General features: G+C 34.2%; 1 protein-coding gene across 6 annotated transcripts in view; it reads right to left on the minus strand.

The window, feature by feature from the left end:
• Positions 1-22,962, minus strand: part of LOC140058892 (plexin-A2-like) — a 59,628-nt gene that overhangs the window by 8,675 nt on the left and 27,991 nt on the right. For 4 of the 6 annotated variants that reach the window (XM_072104674.1, XM_072104669.1, XM_072104670.1 and 1 more), the window contains one exon: positions 19,125-19,229. The exons of 1 other annotated variant lie outside the window; for it this stretch is intronic. In XM_072104674.1, the coding sequence (XP_071960775.1) occupies positions 19,156-19,229 (74 nt within the window). In that variant the 3' untranslated portion in view covers positions 19,125-19,155. Of the gene's footprint in view, positions 1-93; positions 232-19,124; positions 19,230-22,962 lie in introns of those variants that run through there. One more of the 6 variants, XM_072104671.1, reaches the window with a different exon arrangement.

Below are 22,962 nucleotides of genomic sequence, written 5' to 3' on the forward strand. Positions count from 1 at the left end.
TGCTTATTCCTAACACAGTGTTGGTAAATTCTCTAAATAAGCCTATACAATGTGAAAAAGAGCAAAATATAAAACTTGACAAACTACACTCTTTTCTTTGATCAATTCAACATAATTTAAACGAATAATTTACCGTTTTAATATTCAATTTTATCCCATTTGCTCTCTCCATTTGCATGAAAAGCAGTCAGTGTAACGATACCATCCGTCGATGGTTCTTTGGGATTGAATCTATGTTAAAAATGTAAGTAAGTTGAACAGTAATTTGCTTTAATTATTATCATCTACATCAAATGTATAAGTAAAATTCTTGATATATCAATACCGAAACGTATGTTACATACTAATACTAATAATAATAAAACAATATCTTTTAAAAAACATGGATATTCTAAAAATTAAAAAAGAGGTAATCAATAATCAACACGTTTAAACTTATTATAAATTTTAAATTTTTTTTGAAACAGATGATTAATAATATCCTGATTTTGTCAACACAAAATATGTCAAACATTTGTATTTTGTTTACCTCTCTCTAAGCATGGCCTTTACGTATTATATTATTATGTGTTTATAATGTAAAAGTAGGGGCTACCCACACTCACAGTGATAAAGTTTATTAGTATATTTGTTTCTATAATATCTAACAGTACCAACACTACCGATCAAAAGTGGTTAGTACCTATTTGCAGTATTGTATAGCATTACAATACTATTTCTGTTTATTCTCCAAGGGTCTATACATTTACCTACTTGTGTTAAACCATGGAGGTATGCAAGTATGGTTAAACCAAATAATTTGGAATGTTCCATTCATTGCAAATCAATACATTTGTATAAACGTATATTAAATCGATCAAAATAGTATTTTTTTAAAGAAAATCGGCCTGTCTTCAACATTATGATGCTGTACTCGAGCTGTTCAACCGGTTTTCAGCCATTAAAAACAGTTATCGTAGGAAGAGATAGGAAAATGCGAAGCATCCTCGTATTATTGTATGCAGGTATTTTTCACGGTGGACATGCATTAGACAGTGTATACCACGATCGGAAAACACCCCTTTTTGGGGCAAATCGTTGAACCTAAATTCGTTTTAATTGTCAATAACTAATTATCTGACTCAATTTAATTAGTAAGCAGGTTTACATCAGGTGGTTAAAATCAGTACCGGAAGTACGAACCAACTTTATTATACCATCGAGTAAAAATTCTAGAAGTAAGGCGCGATTTACCGAATTTTGCCCTTACGTAAATTTATATATAGAAGCATGTGTGCGAGTTTGGTGTAATGGTTATGTAACAAGCCTTTCAATTAACAATAGCTTCAGTTGACTAACAATAGAACAGCAACGCGAAAATCAAACAAGTGAATTTGAAAAGAAATAGGTTTTTTAAACTACTCGCATCAAAAAACGTGTACATTAAATAAAATTATGTTTTAAAATTACAAATCACAAATTATAACTCTTGGCTCTTGTTAAAAAATGAAGTTTTTTTGACAAATAGTTCTCGAGAAAATGCAATTTCAGTTTACTTGTTACTTTAAGACTGCTCGCCGGCTTTTGAACAATTCTAGCAGGTCTAAAAAAGTATACTAAAAAGTGGTCCAGAATTGGGACCATGGTCCGAAATGGTCCCAAAATTTAATGGAATGGTCCTTGACCACATATCTATCTGTACATTCATTTTGGTAAAGATCTTGTAATTACTTTTTGAGTAATCCTGCTAACAAACAAACAAACAGACAGACAAACAAACAAACAAACTAGCCTTCGCGCATAGCGCGATACTTGGCCAAATCAAAATTGGCCTCCTGACATTGACCCAATTTTCACCAAAAGTGTGTGTCTTATGCTGTGTGATTTAGGCTAATTTCACTACAATCATGTGTATACGAGTTTGGTGTAAAGGTTTGTAACCAGCCTTTCAACTAACATTACGTGTACAGCCCCATTAGAGAATGTGTTCATTTTTACCCGAAGTTTTTCAAAACTTTGGGTAAATGTCACTTAACCTCCTACTGTGACATGTGTTTATATAAGTCCAACTTTGATAGACAGGTCGTTAAACCTTTTGATCATTGCTGACTTCTGCTAGTTTTTGCCTGACCATTGACCTTGCATACTGAAGAATGTACCTTTTCCTAATCAATCAATTACAAGAAAGCTAATAAAATCACAGGGGTATAATAGGATTCAGGTCATTAATCACCTGCTTAGTTGATTTATCTGATAAGGATTTTGACCAAAAAGTTCTAATGGGGATGTACACCTAATGAACAATAGCTCAGACAACTAACAATAGAACAGCAACGCGAAAAACACACGGGTGAATTTGAAAAATAGGCATATTTTCATCATTGTTTAGCCTATGCGTGCGTAGCCTGTCACTTTTGACGTGCTCGTATAACGCAATTTTGAGTTTAAAAATGAATAAAATGTCATTAAATTGTTGTAGAAAGGTTTTAAAACAGAAATCATGCAGAAATGGTGCGCATTAACGTTTTATGCACATTGCGCACGCAAAAATGTGCGCAATTTTTAAACATTTAAAAGTACCTGAAACGTACTCTAATTTCATAAATAATGAATTTTGACTTTTTTAAAAATGTTAAGCGCAGATACGCGTATATGCGCTACGCACGTAATTATATTGCCATATGATGACCTGAAATTTATGAGTACCAAATTTGGTTTAATTATGATAAATGCTTGTGAAGATATGATTACAAACGTGACTTTGTTAATTCGCGCGTAGACTGCGTAATTTTTGATTGCGCATCGTGACAAGATAACCACATCGATTCCTGGCCATAAGAAATATACTCTGAAAAAATGACGTAGCTAGATGAAACATATATCTCAAGATAATTGACGGACAAATTATAATCTATAATTCATCACAATGACGAATTATAGGTTATATGCATTGATTTAAGTAATAAGATAATTGATTTTTAAAAGATATATTTATTTTGTCATGGTGTTAGGCCAATTTATAATAATTATATGAAAGAGATTTTGGTATTATGCTAATACAATAACCGGTATCATCACTGCACATCGAGCCACTTGCATAAAAACAACCCGATCAAAGATCCGTATACATTATAAACTTTTCTTATTACATAATAATAAATACATAATTTTTATATATGTTTCATTATAAATCAGGCGTATAATTTATACACTACATGAGAAATAAAATTGAACAAACAATACGGATATAACAAAATCTTATTTCGTTTTGTTTCCAAGGCGAGACTCGAACACGGTACCACGAGTGGTATAGACGCGATCACAGACCATTGAGCCATACGCACTTGGTTGAAGAAATCATCCGTGTATTTACTATGCAGTAACCACTTTGGTGCAATTTTATTACATACGGTTCAGCTGTTATGACCATGCAAATTTGGTTTCCGGGTGAAATTTTCTTCAGTTTAACAGTTATCGTTTTGTATAGTATACTCTAACTGAACCTACGTACAGATATTAAATTATTTACTTAATTCTCATATACATATACAGGTATGTTTTGTAATTTTATCCTGTAATATACAATTAACAAAATTTTCATAATGGCTCATGCAAAAAGTGCTGCACAAAGAGGAAAAGAGCAGAAAATGAAACAACGAGAGGTCCGTGCCTGTCAATCTCAAGAGAAGTTAGAAGAAACTCGCAAAAAATCTAGGGAAAGAATGGCTCTAAAACAAAATGCTGAAACAAAGGAAGAAAGAAATTTGAGGATCAAAAAGGAGAAATTAACTATGGAAACAAAGAGGGCAAATGAGACTGAGGAAAAAACTAAGAAAAGGCTTGATGGAGAAAAACGTGCAGTGGCCGAAAAACGTAAACAAGAGACTGGGAACCAGACTAAGGAAAGACTTAAGAGAGAAAAACGTGCTGTGTCTGAAAGACGTAAACAAGAGACTGAGAACCAGACTAAGGAAAGACTAAAGAGAGAAAAACGTGCTGTGTCTGAAAGACGTAAACAAGGGACTGGGAACCAGACTAAGGAAAGACTTAAGAGAGAAAAACGTGCTGTGTCTGAAAGACGTAAACAAGAGACTGGGAACCAGACTAAGGAAAGACTTAAGAGAGAAAAACGTGCTGTGTCTGAAAGACGCAAACAAGAGACTGGGAACCAGACTAAGGTTAAGAATTAAGAGAGAAAAATGTGCAGTGTCTGAAAGACGTAAAAAAGAGACTGGGAACCAGACTAAGGAAAGACTTAAGAGAGAAAAACGTGCTGTGTCTGAAAGACGTAAACAAGAGACTGTGAACCAGACTAAGGAAAGACTTAAGAGAGAAAAACGTGCAGTATCTGAAAGACGTGAACAAGAGACTGGGAACCAGACTAAGGAAAGGCTTGAGAGAGAAAAACATGCAGTGTCTGAAAGACGGAAAAAGGAGACTGGTGTACAGAGAACACTGAGGCTTCGGGAAAAAAGGACTACCGAGTCACTAAGACGTGACAACAAGTGCTCGGACAAACGGTCGAAAAGACTGAAAATAGCCGATTAACGATGCAAAATATAAAACAACTAAGACGTACAAAAATACCTAGTAACGATGATATTGTGTCCGATTTTTTGAAAAATGTTAAGGATTCGGCATTTTATGTGTGCTGCTCTTGTCACCGGATGATGTTCAGAATAACGGTTGTTGAATTACATGGCGATCGCTACCCAAAAGCTAAACCATCAATGCTGGAAAATGTACTTTCATACAGAATCACATCGGCAATTGGGAAACAATAGATTTGCAGAACTTGTCATTTAACACTCAAACGAGGAAAAATGCCCACGCAAGCAAAAGCTAATAATTTGTCTTTGACTGACCAACCACGAGCGCTAAAAAATTTGAATGCTCTTGAACTGAGATTGATATGTCAACAAGTTCCTTTCATGAAGATGGTTGGGTTGCCTCGTGGAAAACAACATGGTATCCATGGTCCCGCAGTCAATGTACCAGCAAAACTTGATACAGTATGTTCTTTATTTCCACGATTACCATCGGAGACACAACTAATTCCAATGAAGTTTAAAAGAAGTTTAAAACATTCCTCGCATTATATCTATGACTATGTTGATATCGGACGAGTATAAACAGCTTTGAGATACTTGAAAAGAAACCATGTGTGGTACCACGAGATCGATATCAGAGACAATTGGGTTTTGGATGCTGAAAACGATGACAAAGAGCTCTTTCAAGCTTTAGTATGTACCGGTTCAGATAGAAAATCAGATGAGAATCTAAAAACACCCGATGAAAACAGTGACTCAGAAAATAACGGTCAAAGTGATGGTGAGAAATTTGACCAAGCTTGCACATGCACTGAGGTTGCTGAAACGAGTGGAGTCACATACCAAATTTGTAACGTTGACGAAAATAGCGATTTGGGGAAATTGAACACAATGGCAAAGGAAAATAACATGAACATTGTCGATGTTCCTGGAGATGGGGATTGTATTTTCTACTGCGTGTGTTATCAGCTTGAAAGATTAGAGATCACAAAGCTGAATGTCAAGGAGTTACGAAGTTGTCTATCAAAATATATGGTTGACAATGCAGATTGCTATCGAGACTTTGTTTGTGCTAGCGTAGAATCCAATGGTCTGTCCAATGCAGATACCGAGCAACCAACTGGCAACGATCCTGCAATTTCCTTGATAAGCGATGTCGAAACAAGAAAAGAAATACAATGGATAAAATACTTGGACCGTTTAGAATCTGGAACTCAGTGGGGTGAACATATTTCACTACAAGCTATTGCAGATATGTTTTCTTTGTGCGTGTTTGTTCATACAACAACAAATATGTTAAAGCATTCTGTTCGCTCTAAGATCGGAGGTGAAACATAGTTTTCATGTTGGGATTGATTGGACAGTCTCATTACGTTGTGTTTGAACCTTATGCTCAAGAAAATAATGACAACGATGTCGAGCTGCCTGAATCTGTGTGGCAAAATTATGATGACGATGTTGATCAATTATTGGCAGTACATGAGATAAATGAAGAGGGTAATAATGACAGTGATGAAAATGATGCTGAAGATGCTGATGCTTTTGAAGCGGCTTCAAAGATTCGTGGCTTGCCCTATGAAACTAGCATGGTCAAAGAAAACGCTGATCTTAAAATTAAATTGATAAGCGTCGCTCCAGCCGAATCGGAAAAACCGCAGCCGATACTCTGTGATCTTAATTTTGAAGAGCTATCGAATCCTGATAAATATCATGATGGCAAGAATGCTCTAACAGCTGAAAGACCAATTGAAATAGCTCCACGGAAATACTTCAATCAAAGACTTCTTGATGTGGATGGACGTTTTGCGAAATCTATTGAATATCTTCTGAGCGAACAATATGCTGTGGAAAACAAACAAGTTCAGGGTGACATAAACCACTTTATATTTCGCAGAACGGCCGGAAAACAATGTCATGGTACATGTCTAAATGTTGGCCTTACTAAGAATGTTGAGAAGATGAATGAACTGATAAAGGGCAACCATGCATACAAGATTCTAAAAAATATACGAGGTACACGTAGCCATCAAAAACAAACAGAAAGTAATTCCGTACAGAATCTTTCTCAGTGGACCTGGTGGAGCAGGAAAAACTCACGTGATCAGACTGATTCATTCAGACACCAAAGCTGCTTTCCCTTTCACGGATCATAAAGCCAAATGATGTGACAGTTCTTCTGACAACACCAACAGGTGTGGCAGCTTTTAACGTGGGAGGTATGACAGTCCATTCTGCTTTGCTATTAAGAGTCAAGAAATATGGACAAGGAGGTGAACCACTTACGTTTGAGAAGTTTATCACCCTGCAATCTAAACTTGAGAACCTACAACTGGTCATCATTGATGAAGTTTCAATGATTGGTTCCGATTTGCGGGACAGACAGACAGCGGGATTGCACACAGTGTTGATTCTAGCTGAACGAGCACGAGTCATGCTGACATATAACGTTGACACAGCAGATGGTTTGGTAAATAGCGTCATAGGAACGGTTACATCAGTGGTAAAAAACGACAAAGGGAAGGTACTAACTGTTCTTGTTTGCTTTGATAATGAGCAGGTTGGACTAAAGGCGAGATCTACAAGCCAATGGAAAGACATATACCCACTTGCAGTTCCAATTAAGCGTCATGAAGGTAAATTTGATAAAGGTGGGAAAAAAGGTGCACAAATTGCCCGGAGGCAGTTTCCTTTGACGTTAGCGTGGGCTGTGACAATTTATAAATGTCAAGGACTCACTGTTGATCAGATTGTTGTTAGTATGAAAAATTCCAGACGGTTTGGACAAGGACAAGCCTATGTGGCATTTAGTTGTGTGCGATCTTTTAATGGTCTCTTTATCACAGATTTTGACGAGACAGGAATTAGAACCAGCCAAAAAATAGAAACAGAAATGAATGAAATGCGTGATCAATTGGTGCATTCTATTCCAAAGCCAAACTTTGTCAAACTTCCCAAACCTGAATGGATCACACTTGGTCATCTCAATGTTCACTACTTCTTAGAGAAATTATGTGACTTGAACAGCCACCATGAATCTGAACTTCTGGCAAAGACAGACGTCATGTGCTTTACCGAGACCTAATTGAAAAAGGAGCACACCATCGATCAATTTTTAATGATGCATAACTATATAGCGTTCAGAGAAAATGTGCCAGATGAACAAAACCACGCCGGCGGACATGGTGTTATGATATGTGCGTCGTCACCAGACTTAAGACCATTGGAGCTTCCTTTGATCTCAGTAACTGGGCTAGAATCAAAAGTAGTTGTTCTCACGACAACAACATTTCGACTAATCGTTTCCGTTATGTATAGAAAACCTTCACAATCAACAAAAGATTTCATGCATTTACTAGACTCACTGCTTGCCCTGATGCCCTTGAATATTCCAACAATTATACTTGGTGATTTCAATGATAATTTAGTCAATGAGAAACAGTCCTCATTAACAGATTTCATGGCGCGGAATGGCTTTAAGCAGTACGTGTGCAGTGCGACAACTGATGGCGGATCTTTGTTGGATCATATTTACTTTAACAGACATGATATTAATTTGAATGGTACTGTGTTCAGATTCATGTGCATGTATCTATTATTAAACTTTAAATGCGCGTGTGCGCGTAACTTCTTGTGAAACATGCCATTTTTAATCCATAGAAAGTTTGCCCTTGATATGAAATATTCACCAAGTGTCAATACTAAATGACTTTTGGTTTTTAATCTATGATCAATCATTGAAATTGATAAAATCGCACATAAATTACGCTGCGCGACTCTAACGTCATATAACAAAGTTTCCTGCACATCTACAGCTACAGGTCAATCTTATGACAAAGTTATACCAAGAATATGTCTACAAACATTTGAGATATAGCTGCAACAAAAATCTGGGAAAGAAAGAAGAATAAAGACTAGATTTGAACACTTTGACGAGTTCAGGTTATCCGCGCAAACGCAACATGCACATATTTTAAACTATACGAACCTCGACAATTATTAAGCCATCCTATGACATGAAATAAATATGTTTACAGTGCTGAATTGTACCTATTTTATAGCACAGTATTTACAGAATACACTGTATATGTTATATACAGTGTAGCGTGGACGGAATTACGAGACCCATCTTTTAAATCCAATTATTAACACGATGATGTCAAATTGACATAAAAAATAACAATTTTAGAAGATTATCTAATTAATTACATTAATACAAATTTGAAGAATTTTGGGCACGTAAAAGTGAGATGAGCTCTCGTTAAACGCAATGAACTTTTATGCAAGAGGTGAAAATACGACTTTTTTTATTCAATTGGCTATATGATGACTTCACAACATCTGATTGGCAAAATGTTCACATGATTTCGTATCTACAATCCAATAGCTTCCTGAAAACGTTTTAATCATGACTATCACTTTTTATTCAGACGAGCTATAACAGATTAAAATTGACTGTAAAAATGAAAATAAGTGACCCACGTTATTTACATTTTTACACATTATGACGTCATAACAATTAAAATATTTTTAACTCATGCGAAAGATAGTTGATTGACGTAGACAATAATAAAATGTTGGAGGAAATGGAATTTGTATAAGCGAGATGCGCTTTGTTGAATGTGATGAGCAATAAGGAAATAGACAAAAATCCTATTTTTTACATTCGTGTGGCCATACAATGATGTCATAACATCCGAGAGGTAAAAATGTTGCATGAATTCATATCTACAATTTATCTTCTTGCATAATAAGTTAAAAAAATTGGGGTCACCTTTGATACTGAAGAGCTATAATAGAATCAAAATAGGCATTATTTTGACAATATTTTCTAACATTTTCAACAGAAACGCGAGCAAATGGTCTAAATCAACGTGCTCGTATGACCTGATTTTAAGTCTAAATTGTTTAAAAGTTGGTAAAATTACTAGAAAAAGGCTGAAAAAACATAAATCACGGCAAAAAATGTATTTTTAACGCTACGTGCGCACCACGCTCGTAAAATATTTTGCGCGCGCGGTAATTTTTGACATGCTCAAAATGTCATGATCAGCGTAGAAAGTTGATTAAATTATGCTTGGTTTTTAGTCTATGATCAATCATAAAAAATCATAAAATCGCGCGTAAGTCATGTTGCGCAACTCTGACGTCATTCAAAAATAGGAGGTGCACAACTTCACGTAAATGCCCATATGTTGACAAAGTTATGAAATGTTATGTTTACAAGTTTTTGAGATACGTTCTGCACAAAAATGGGGGAGAAAGAAAGAAGCAGAAAAAGATCCAGGACGATTAAAAGGAGTTATTCGCTCAATGAGGATAACTAAAAATTGAAACAGGACGATTACAAGGAGTTATTCGCTCAATACGGATAACTAATAATGCAAAATAAAAGACACAGGACAGTTACAAGGAGTTATCCGCTGAATGCGGATAACTAATAATTGAAATTCATAAAATACCGCGTAACTTACGCTGCGCGACTCTAACGTTATATAACAAAGTTTCTTGCGACATAAAAAAATCCGGGAAAGAAAGAAGAATAACAAAGAAGATGAAAAAAAAAAGATATTTACAATCACAAGGGTTATCCTGCAACTAAGTTGCGGATAACCAACTAGATTTGAACTCGTCACTTTGACGAGTTCGGGTTATCCGCGCAAACGCAACATGCACATACGTTTATATATATATGAACGCCGACAATTATTATGCAAGCATATGAAATGAAATAAATATGTTTACAGTGCTGAATTGTACCTATTTTGTAGCATACAGCATATTACAGTATTTATACAGAATACACTGTACATATGTTAAATACAGTGTAGCATAGACGAAATTACGAGACCCATCTTTTAAATCCAATTATTACACGATGAGGTCATAAATTGACATATAAACATAACTATTTTAGAAGCTAATTATCTAAATAATTACATTAATACAAATTAGAAGAATTTTGGGCAGGTAAAAGTGAGATGCTCTCTCGTTTAAACGCAATGAACATTTACGCAAGAGATGAAAATAAGACTTTTTGAATTCAACTGGCCATATGATGACGTCATGACATCAGATAGACAAAATTTGTATATGAATTCATATCTACAATTCAACAACTTCTATAATAAGTTTTAATTATGCGCGTCACTTTTTATTCTGACGAGCTATAACAGATTGAAGTTTACTGTAAAGATGAAAAGAAGTGACCCTCGTTATTGACATTTTTAGACATGATGACGTCATAAAAATTAAAATATTTTAATTCATGCGAAAGATAGTTGATTGACGTTGACAATCTTAAAATCTCGGGGAAAATGGAATACGTATAAGCAAGATGCGCTCTGTTGAATGTGATGAGCAATAACAAAAGAGACAAAAATCATATATTTTACATGCGTGTAGCCATACGATGACGTCATAACATCCGAGAGGTAGAAATTCTGCATGAATTCATTTCTACAATTTATCTTCTTGCATAATAAGTTAAAAAAATTGGGGGTCACCTTCGATCCTGAAGAGCTATATAATAGATTCAAAATAGGCATTATTTTGACAATATTTTATAACTTTTTAAACTAAAACGCGCGCAAATTGTCTAAATCAACGTGTTCGTATGACGTCATTTAATTTGAAATGATGTCAATCTTTTTTTAAATGACTAGGAAAGGCTGTAAAATCATAATTCACGAGAAAAAAACATGATTTTCGTACTCCGTGCGCACCATACGTGTACAATTTTTCGCACGCGTCTGAATTTTACTCATGCTCAAAATGTCATGATCAGATTAGATATGATTAGAAATTAATTTTGCGCATTTTCCAACTTTAAATGCGCTTGCGCGCGTAACTTTTTGTGAAACATGCCATTTTTAATCCATAGAAAGTTTGCCCTTGATATAACAAGAAAATTAAGAGCTATTATTAAGAAAGATGAAAATTTGTGTTATAAATCTACTAAGGAGCTAGGTAGATAGAAATGTATAAGAATTATGCAAGATTATATTGTCAAATTGTTATTAATAATATATAATGTCATTATTATAATTATTATATTTATTATTTTAATGTTAATATTACCTATTATTTTATTTTTCTCGACATGTCGGTTTTATAAAAGCGCAACTATAAATTTATATGCACGTCATTACATTTATATTTATGATACTGTACAATTAATATGATGTATACAACTTTTTCTCAACTTCCATTCCACGATATAGATTATTCTGATGAATTACATGCATCACATATACCTCCAGAAATAAATAATGCTGATTTTAATCCTCTGATAGATAACGACCTAAAATTCGACCAACAATCCAACATGTTAATAGATCATCTTAATTTAAGGTCATCCACGCTTGATAATTGCAAATATCATGATATCAATATATTTAATAATTTTACTGGCAAATTACCAGATAGTAATCACCTATCTCTATTACATCTTAACATCAGAAGTGTATCTAATAAATTTGATAAACTTAACGAACTCGTACATTCTATTAACTTAAAATTCAGCATAATTGGCCTTTCTGAAACCTGGTTGAATGAAAGCAAAATGCATCCATTTCTTCATAATTATACTTTTTTATCTAGTGATCGCATTGGCAATAAAACAGGAGGTGGTGTTGGCTTGTTTGTTAAAAACCATATTAATTATAATATCAGAAATGACTTAATATTGCCAAAAGAAATATGTGACTCACTATTTATAGAAATCATTCATAAAAATAAGAAAAATTCTATTATTGGCATTATCTATAGACCACCGGATTCCAATATTGATACCTTCTCTACAATAATAAATGACCTACTAACTAAAATAAATTCTGAAAATAAATATTGTAATATAATGGGAGATTTTAATATTGACCTTATTAAATTTCATAACCATAATCATATAAATAATTATCTAAATACTATTTTATTAAATTCTTTTTTTCCTACTATTTCGAAACCAACCAGAATTACAAAAAATACTGCGACTCTTATTGATCATTTTTATACAAATCACATAAATCTTGAAATAACATCCGGAATAATAATATCAGATATCTCTGACCATCTACCTATATTCCAAATAATTGACTATGATTTATGTTTTAAAAACACCTCAATTGATTACTCACATTATGTTGCAGACATAAATTCACTAAATTTTGATCTATCGCAGGCTGATTGGTCAAGTGTTTATAATGCTGATTATAAATCTGCTATTGATACATTTAATGATATATTTTTTAGTATTTATCAACGACACTTGGTCACTAAAGAAATTAAAATAAATAAATATAAAAAATGCAAACAGCCTTGGATGACCCCTACTCTTCTTAAAAGCAGTCAACGAAAACACTACCTTTATAAAAAATATATTAAATCTCAGAGCCCAAACGACAAAACAACATACACAAGTTATAATAATTTGTTTATTGCTCTTTGTCGTACTGCTAAAAAAACAATATTATGAAAGAAAATTCAATCAAGTCAAAACAAATATTAAGAAAGTTTGGGGTGTGATCAATTCTGTTTTAAATCCAGCTAGAAAAAATAATAAAAATCCCTCAGTCTTGAAAATTGGGGATGAATTTATTTATGATACTAACTCTATATGTGATCACTTTAACAAATATTTTTCAGAAATCGGTTTAAAAACGCTCAACTCCATCCCAGATAATAATATTGATCCAATGTCGAATTTACCACCCCCACCCATTAATTCATTTTTTATTAACCCAGTCACTGAAAATGAAGTGTTGAACATGATCAACAGTCTAGACTCTAATAAAGGATCAGGACTCCCTTACACCTTCTGTTCTTAAAAAAGTTACTCCTTTTATTTTAATTCCTTTTACTTATGTTATCAATTTATCTTTTACTACAGGAATCGTACCTGATCATATAAAATTAGCTAAAGTGGTCCCAGTTTTTAAAAAGGGAAATGCAAACTTACTTAACAATTATAGACCGATTTCCGTTCTCCCCATTCTCTCAAAAATAATAGAAAAATTAATGCATACTCGTCTTTATACATATTTAACTAAACATAACATCCTAAATAATCATCAATATGGTTTTCGTAAAAAACACTCTACCTGTCACGCTATGCTTGAACTTATACATTCAATTAATAATGCATTTGAAAATAAAGAATTTTTGTTAAGCACTTTTCTTGATCTATCCAAAGCTTTTGATGTTGTGAATCATGATATTTTACTTTCAAAACTGTTACGTTATGGCATTAGAGGTGTTTCGTTAAAATGGTTTATTAGTTATCTTAGTAATCGTAAACAATATGTACAGATTGGTAACTGTAAATCATCGGCAAAGAACGTTCCATGTGGTGTACCACAGGGGTCGGTCCTTGGACCCTTATTATTTCTTATTTACGTAAATGACATAACCTTTGTTAGTGATACACTGAATATTGTTTCCTTTGCCGATGATACAACTTTATTTTATTCAAACAAAAATATTGATTTATTAGTAAATACCTTTAATTTAGAATTAAATAAGATTGAAAATTGGTTTTCTTCTAATAAATTATTGATTAATACTTCAAAAACAAATTTCATTATATTTCACTCCCATCGAAACAGGCATAAATTAAGTAACAAAAACATTCAAGTTGTTCTAAATGGTAAAAATCTGGACCGAAAAAGCGAAACTTTATTTCTTGGAATTTTAATTAATGAAAACTTAAATTGGACCGGTCATCAGAAAAATATTTCAATCAAAATGTCTAAATGCATTGGTGTTATAAACCAGATAAAATATTTTTTTCCTCAACACATTTTACTTTCTTTGTATAATTCGCTGATATTACCACATTTACTTTATTGCAATATTATATGGGCAGCTGATTATCCTTCAAATTTACATAGAATTTTCATTTTACAAAAACGTATTGTTCGATTATTAAACTTTGAACAATCTACATCTGCATCAGAACCTTTGTTTAAAAAACTTAAAATTTTAAAAATATATGACCTTCATAAACTTCAAGTTACTTCTTTTATGTTTGAATATGTTACTGGTTTACTACCAAAGTCTGTTTCAATGTTATTTTCAAATCGTTTATTAGATCATACCTATAACATAAGAAATCCACATAAATTGTATGTTCCATTTGTTAAACTTAGAAAAAGCCAGTTTTTTATTACTTATTTAGGACCAACGTATTGGAATAATCTAGATTCAACTGCCATAAATCATTTATATACTGTAAATTCATTTAGAAAGCATATAAAAACCCTTTATTTATCTTGTTACCAAACCTACTAAATATGTTGCGCATTGTATAATTTATTTAATTGTATGCGTTGTATTTGTATATTTATACGGTACCGTTCTTATTTTTGTTTGAATTATTATTATTATTTTAGGGGTCAATGTGAGACAAGTTCTACTTCTAATTTTGATCCCTAAGATGGTCTTATATTAATTGTTTATTATTGTTTATTGTAATATTGTTTGTTATATATTGTGACCATCTTAAATAAATGTATTATTGAATGAATGAATGAACTTAAATTTTCACCAAGTGTCAATACAAAATGACTTTTGGTTTATAATCTATGACCAATCATTGAAATTCATAAAATTGCGCGTAACTTACACTGCACGACTCTAACGTCATTAAAAATATGGAGGTGCACAACTTCAGGTAAATGTCCATATAATGACAAGTTTATACAAAAGATATATTCACAAGCAATAGGGGAATGCTGCTCACAAAAATCCGGGAAAGAAAGAAGAACTAGACATGAAACTCGTCACTGTGACGAGTTAGTTATCCGCACCACGACAAACGCCACGTGCACGTCATACGTTGGAATATTGCACACAGATAAAGATTATGGCATTATGACAAGAACTGAAGAATATGATATGCTGTTAGTGCTGAATTCTGTCAATTTTGTGTCATATAGTATATACAGTGCAAACAGTATCTGTATACATATTACATACAGTGTAAAATAGGTGAAATTACGGGACCCGCCATTTATTCCAATTTTTAACATGGCGACGGTATCAAAATGAAACACTTAGATAGCAATTTCAGAAGGAAATTATCTCAGGAACAACATATTAACGTGTGAAAGAAATTTGAATACGTAAAATATAGATGCGCACCCTTTTAAATGTTATGAACTATCACGCAAAATATGAAAATACGACTTTTTTTATTCAACTGGCAATATGATGACTTCACAACATCTGATTGGCAAAATGTTTACATGAATTCGTATCTACAATCCAATAGCGTCCAGAAAACGTTTTAATCATGATTATCACTTTTTATTCTGACGAGCTATAACAGATTGAACTTTACTGTAAAAATGAAAATAAGTGACCCACGTTGTTTACATTTTTAGACATGATGACGTCATAAAAATTAAAATATTTTTAACTCTTACGGAAGATAGTTGATTAACGTAGACAATATTAAAATCTCGGGGGAAATGGAATACGTATAAGCGCGATGCGCTCTGTTGAATATGATGAGCAATAACGAAACAGACAAAAATCCTATATTTTACATTCGTGTGGCCATACGATGACGTCATAACATCCGAGAGGTAAAAATTCTGCATGAATTCATATCTACAATTTATCATCTTACACAATAAGTTAAAAAAATTGGGGTAAACCTTTGATCCCGAAGAGCTATAATAGATTCAAAATTGGCATTATTTTGACAATATTTTATAACTTTTTTAACTAAAACGCGCACAAATGGTCTAAATCAACATGTTCGTATGACGTCATTTTAATTTGAAATGATGTTAATCTTTTTTAAACTGACTAGGAAAGGCTGTAAAATCATAATTCAAGAAAAAAACACATGATTTTCATGCTCCATGCGCAGCTTACGCGTAAAATGTTTCGTGCGCGTGGGAATGATCAGCGTAGAAAGTTGATTAGAAATTATTTTTGCGCATTTTGAAATTTTAAATGCGCGTAAGCGCGTAACTCCTTGTGAAGCATGCCATTTTTAATCCATTGAAAGTTTGCCCTTAATATGACTTAAATTTTCACTAAGTGTCAATACAAAATAACTTTTGGTTTATAATCTATGATCAATCATTGAAATTCATAAAAACACGCGTAATTCATGTTGCGCAACTCTGACGTCATTCAAAAATAGGAGGTGCACAAGTTCACGTAAATGTCGATATGTTGACAAAGTTACGATATGTTCTGTTTACACGTTTTAGAGAAACGTGACGCACAAAAATGACAGAAGGAAAGAAGTATAATACAGAAAAAAAAAAAATATGATGAAACAGGACGATTACAAGTAGCCTGGGTGCAGTACAAATTTTGCGGGAAAAAATTATAGGACAAATTTTTTCTTTTTTTTCTGATAGAGTATACCATATAGAATGTCAGAAAAAAAATTCCCATCCCAGGGTCTTGGGGAAAATTTTTTACGGCACTTTTAAATTTTGGCCTATATACACACACAAATGCCTATTAACAACTACTAGGCCTAGGCTAGCTAGTATACTGGACATCATCGCTGATTTAATCATTATTATTACCCAGTCCACCCCATCCAGATATCCATCCTACCTAGGCTAGCCTATGTTAAGTTTTACAATTTTACATTAATATTATCAAAATTATAACTTTTCTATATCAATGTAAACACATTACCAGCAACAACACAGTGGATTATACAAAACATAACTCACTAAGTCCATAGGCATACTACATGCAACACTTTATATATTGACTGTATGTACAGGTATTCCAAAAGCAGTAACAATAAAATACATTTTGGGGGACAGGCCTACCTGGCTGCGATTTTGTTTTTCGTACATAAGTTGGGGACCCCTCATGAAACGTCACAAAATAAACATGAATAATTCATCAGTTAATAAAATGTTCTTGTTCCGTTTGCACCCGAAGCATATAGCAACAAGAAGTGATTACACAAGTGCGCGCGCGGTACGATTCTAGGCCTATCTCCGCTGTGGTTGCGGCGTGCGATTTCATAAAAGAATAACGGCGTTTTGTGTGGATTGTCAAAATAATCAGCCTTTAGTTTATGGTGTTTTTAATATAATTTATTACTAAAGAATTACGTGTTAAAAAATGATAGTTTCTATTAATACTACATGTATTAGGCCTAATGTTAGTCTCTAAACCCATGTCTATTCAAGTAGTAGCTGTGTGTGTGTGTGTTAGGTATGACACAGTCCGAGTAATACTAATATAAGTCAGCAAAATTAAACAATAAACATTACACAAAAATACATTTTTTATTCTCGTGGGTCTAATCTTTCCCATCTCATGTGTTCATATACGCGCATTTTTCTTTGAGTACATATTGTTTGATAATAAAATAGCAGAATTACGATTAGCCTTAAAATCGCTACCTGGCTAGCAACTTGCAATACATGCAATTTAGGCCTACCTAGCCTAGACGTGACCTATGCATAAGTAATTAGAAAAGTAATAGAAGAAGATGAAGCAGAAAAACAATTTTTTTTCTTACTTACATCATCCAAATGTCTCGTGAGTTTTTATTGTAAAACTCCCGGTGATAATCAGACATTGATAACCTATGTTGAGCAGCCGAAAACGTACCGTACAATATGGACATTGCATTGGTCGTCGAGAGCACAAACACTACGAGTGTCATCAAATCCATTTCTCTTGCATAGTGATTGTAAACGGAGAGTCGTACTATAATACATTATACTTGTATGATGTCACCTACCCATGATGATGTCAGCTATATTTAGTACACGTAAGATGCTAAAATAATGGCGGTGCAATATTATTATACCTACGGTTGCAATCTGGATGCGTTATGAAATACGTCAGATACCCACCGTTTGTTGTAGATGACGTCGATATAAAGACTAATATTCACCCTAGATGCTATGTTTAATACACACACATACACACACACACATAAAATAATGATGGTGCAATATTATACCCACGCTTGCAATCTGGATGCGTTATGAAATACGTCAGATACCCACCGTTTGTTGTAGATGACGTCGATATAAAGACTAATATTCACCCTAGATGCTATGTTTAATACACACACACACACACACACATAAAATAATGATGGTGCTATATATTATACCCACGCTTGCAATCTGGATGCGTTATGAAATACGTCAGATACCCACCGTTTGTTGTAGATGACGTCGATATAAAGACTAATACTGTATTCACCCTAGATGCTATGTTTAATACACACACACATAAATAATGATCGTGCTATATTATACCCACGCTTGCAATCTGGATGCGTTATGAAATACGTCAGATACCCACCGTTTGTTGTAGATGACGTCGATATAAAGACTAATATTCACCCTAGATGCTATGTTTAATACACACACATAAAATAATGATGGTGCAATATTATACCCACCGCGTTTGTTGTGGATTATAATAAAGACTAAATAATAGAGTTTAAAATACATTATAATCCGCCAAGAAACAAACAAAACCTACTATAATAATATCGAAACGTATTCGATAACAGATGCATTACTAGTTCACATGCATACAAAATCGAATCAGGCACGCAAAAGCTCGTATACCTTTCAGATACTTTACCTATATACGCTTTAGCGAATTATTCGTTTCGCTAAGAATGCATAAAATGGAACTTGACGTTTCCAAAACATCTCAGTCGAATGTCAGATTTTGCCGAAAAGACATCTAAAAAATAAATAAATAAAAAAATTAAAAAGAATTAAAATGGCAGGAAGAAGAAAAAGAAGGAAACGAGCGAAACGATGTCAAAAACGAACGAACGACCGTTGTAATTTGTGCAACCTGCCGACCGAATTGCTGCTGTACATTTTCTCCTTCATGGATTACGTGTCTCAGTTAGAGTTGGCCAACTCAAGTCCCTACATGACCGGATTGTTGGGCGATTTGGAATTGATCGCAACCGAGGCGGCCGTACAACTGTGCAAACGTAAACGTCACGGTACGGTTGACACGTTTCAAAGCTGCCGACCATCCGCCGGAAGCCTGTTGATGTGCGTGAAGCGAAAGTTTAAGCCGGTTCTCGATTCGCAATCGACTTTGCCGCAATTCTACATGTCTAACCTAGTGCTGAAGAATGTGCATTTTAGAGAGGGAACACTGCATCGCATCTTGGAAGAAACGGTGGTCTGCTTGGAGTATTTGGAATTGGACTCGTGCACCGGTGTTGTTTTCCACCCGGCTGCCAATCAACTAATCCCGTCGGACAAAATAGGACATTCATCGATACATTGCAAAAACATGAAAGTGCACTTGGACGACGTTCGCCAAACCCTGGTTCCCGATGGATTTTCTAGCAAATATACCTACTACGTGGTACTGACCGACTGCGACATGACGGAGACGGATCAAAATCTGAACTACAGGCTGTTGATCGTGTACGACGGCCGCTCCAACGGGGCAGATGTTGGACGTTACTTTAACCTAATCACAGTCTCGTCCGTGTGGAAAGAAACCGAAGTGTTGAAGGTTCGTCCTTACACACGAAACGAAGAAGACACAGTGTGGATGCCGATGGTCAATCGGACCAGTTTAAATGCGGCCATCGACCATTTCGCCGAATCTTCAAAAGAAACCTCTCTAGAACTTTCGTTGGACGGCTACACGGATGACCGAGTCGACATGTCAGTCGGCTTGCGATTGATGAGCTGGGACTCTTTGACCACCTTGTTTCTGCTAAATTCAATAGTGGACGAAGGTTTTCTTTCTGTTGTCATGTCGGAACATCCGAACCTGAACACGATAACGATAAAGAATTGCGAAGGTGATCCGTTCGGTGAGATGGAAACGAGCCCCAACACCGCACTGAGGCATTTGAACCTGATCGAAATGAATATCGACGAGGCAGGCATGGCTGAATTCATGACACCAATCATCAACGTCGTCAAGTTAACTTTACATAATATGTGTTTCTTCGACGAACGTCTTTTCGCTAAACGATTGTACGAGACATCCGGCTATCGTTGGCTCGATTGTGAGTATGTCCGCGAGCCAGGCGTATTGGTTCCCATTGAGATGTTTCTTGAAACGGGTTGAAGAAATCGATTTTTTTATATAACAAGTATACATAACATGTGTTTATAATAATAACAAAACAAAAATGTTCTGTAATAAAAATGATATTTATTCGAGAAAAAGAATTATTAAAAGAAAAAGCAAATGCATTCTATATTTTTTTTTTTTTCAATCATGATGAATTTGAAATATTACAAATGTCTTCATTACATCGTCTTTGTCAGCTTCTTCTTCACTCTTCTTTAGACGGAATCTTTCGGAAATGCGAATGTCGTCCGGAATATCAGATGTAGTGAATTTAGAATATTCTTGTATGAGCTCCGGTGTCATGTGGGGATGTAATTTCTTCATGATAAATTTATATTCCTTTTGCATAGCCATCTGCGTGCCTGCTATAAACGACTTTGGAAGAGGAGAGAGTCCCTGTGGAACGTAAATGTTCTCTACTACATCATGATAGAAAGTTGTCAAGACTTCCCTCTTTCCTGTCTTTGTAAAATCGTAAAACTGTACAATTACGCCTTTGATGTATTGCAACCGAATTCCTTGCAGATACTCGTCCAATTCCTCAATGAAATACGTAGGCCTACGTCGACCAGTGTATGCGAATTCTATATTCGCTCCCTGGAGTAGATATGCGATCATCATTTTCAATATCGGTTTTCCTAACAAGTCCGTGTGTGCTATCGTTGGATGAAAGTCCATACTTTTCGAAATCCGGACATCCGCTTCCCCCGGAATGTACCATTGATGGTCATAATAAATTTCGTGAGTGGTATGGTCTGTGTAAACGTCTCGATGTACATCGTAGCCTTTGATCAACAGAATTCGTTTAAATCTCCCTTCAAAGTATTCTGTTCTTTGAATTCTCAGCTTTTCAGTTACTGATCTTCGCAGCATCATTTCCCGTTTTGTTGTGCTTTTTTTTCTGTTAAAATTTCTCTTTTTATATCTACCATTTCCCTCGCCCCCCCCCCCCCCATAATAGCCTAATGTATGTGTGAGTGTGAGTGTCCAAAGACGCGCGGCGACGTTTAGTTTGCATCCTATTTTACAAAAGAGATATGTGTCGTGTCACCACAAAAGGAGCTTTGGGTTGAAATTATTTTTTTTTTTTTAAATTATTATTATAATATTAATCTCCATTCTTTAAGCTTTCTAAAAAAAATAATGTAACTTGCTTTATAATTTATTTCAAGGCAATTAAGATATGACCCTATTTCAACCAAGAACTTCCGAATTCAATAGATTACTTCCGAATTCAATAGATTATCAACAATTAGAAAACAGCCTTTTAAGTTCAGTGGACCATTACATTGGTTTTATTCAATAACCACAACACATTCGCCTTGGATACCATTAGTTATTATTACTGAATCTACATGAAATTTTAAACACTTAAACAATGAATACGAGTATAGATTACACTTTAATTTCTTTCAATTTTATTATCATCTTCATATATAAAATACAACAATTAAAAATTACATAATTATGTTGATTAATGGATTATTTTGAGCACACACAATCTGTTAACATAACTCACTTCTACTCTAGATCATGATTAGGCCTATACAAATTCTTACACATTCTTCTTCGTTTTCAATAACTATCCTCGCCGTCAGAATCTTCGTCGTCTATCCCCATCATCCAGGCTTTAGCATTAGCAAGAAGGCTAGCATTTAAAGCGTCAGCTATGACTTTTTCCGATCGTTCATTATCAGAATTAGACATTTCTATTAATTATATCAAACTATTAATTTGAATGATGCAAAAGAATTATAGTATAGTTTATTAAAAGATTGTAAATTATAACACTAAAGTAGGACAATAATGTAGTAGCACACTGTAAACCTCGTGCGAACAGCTTACCAAGGTAGTAAACAATACGTCTACGCACGTTCACAAGTGATTGACCAATCAGAGGACGCGATTAGTCCCTTTTGTTTGGCTGTATTTAAGGCCGAAGCCTTTATAAAAGTGATTGTGATTGGACTATGATTGCATATTTAAATGTTTATTCATGATATTCTGAAAGATGACGTTACAAGCTTTAAAACCATACCAGTTGTGACAATGTTTGGAAAGGCGGGAACATTCGATTGAAAAATAAGGTAGATGATTTTTGGCCGGCCGTTTACGGCTGAAATAGTCAGAATTCCACACAAAACCTTACAATATTGTCTATAAAAAAACGTCAAAATGTATGTATTTTGGAACAAAATTAAGTTTTAAGGACAAGTAAACTATAATAGTTGAATATGTCGAATATGTAAGAAAAAAAAAATTATTTTAAATTGACTATTCCAACATTCAAAGCTAATTATAGCAATATTATAGCTTTTGCGACACAAGGCCGGCGGCTCCTTTCGTTGTGACGCGACCC

The sequence above is a fragment of the Antedon mediterranea genome, chromosome 9, assembly GCF_964355755.1.
Source record: "Antedon mediterranea chromosome 9, ecAntMedi1.1, whole genome shotgun sequence".
In the NCBI taxonomy this organism is placed as follows: Eukaryota; Metazoa; Echinodermata; class Crinoidea; order Comatulida; family Antedonidae; genus Antedon; species Antedon mediterranea.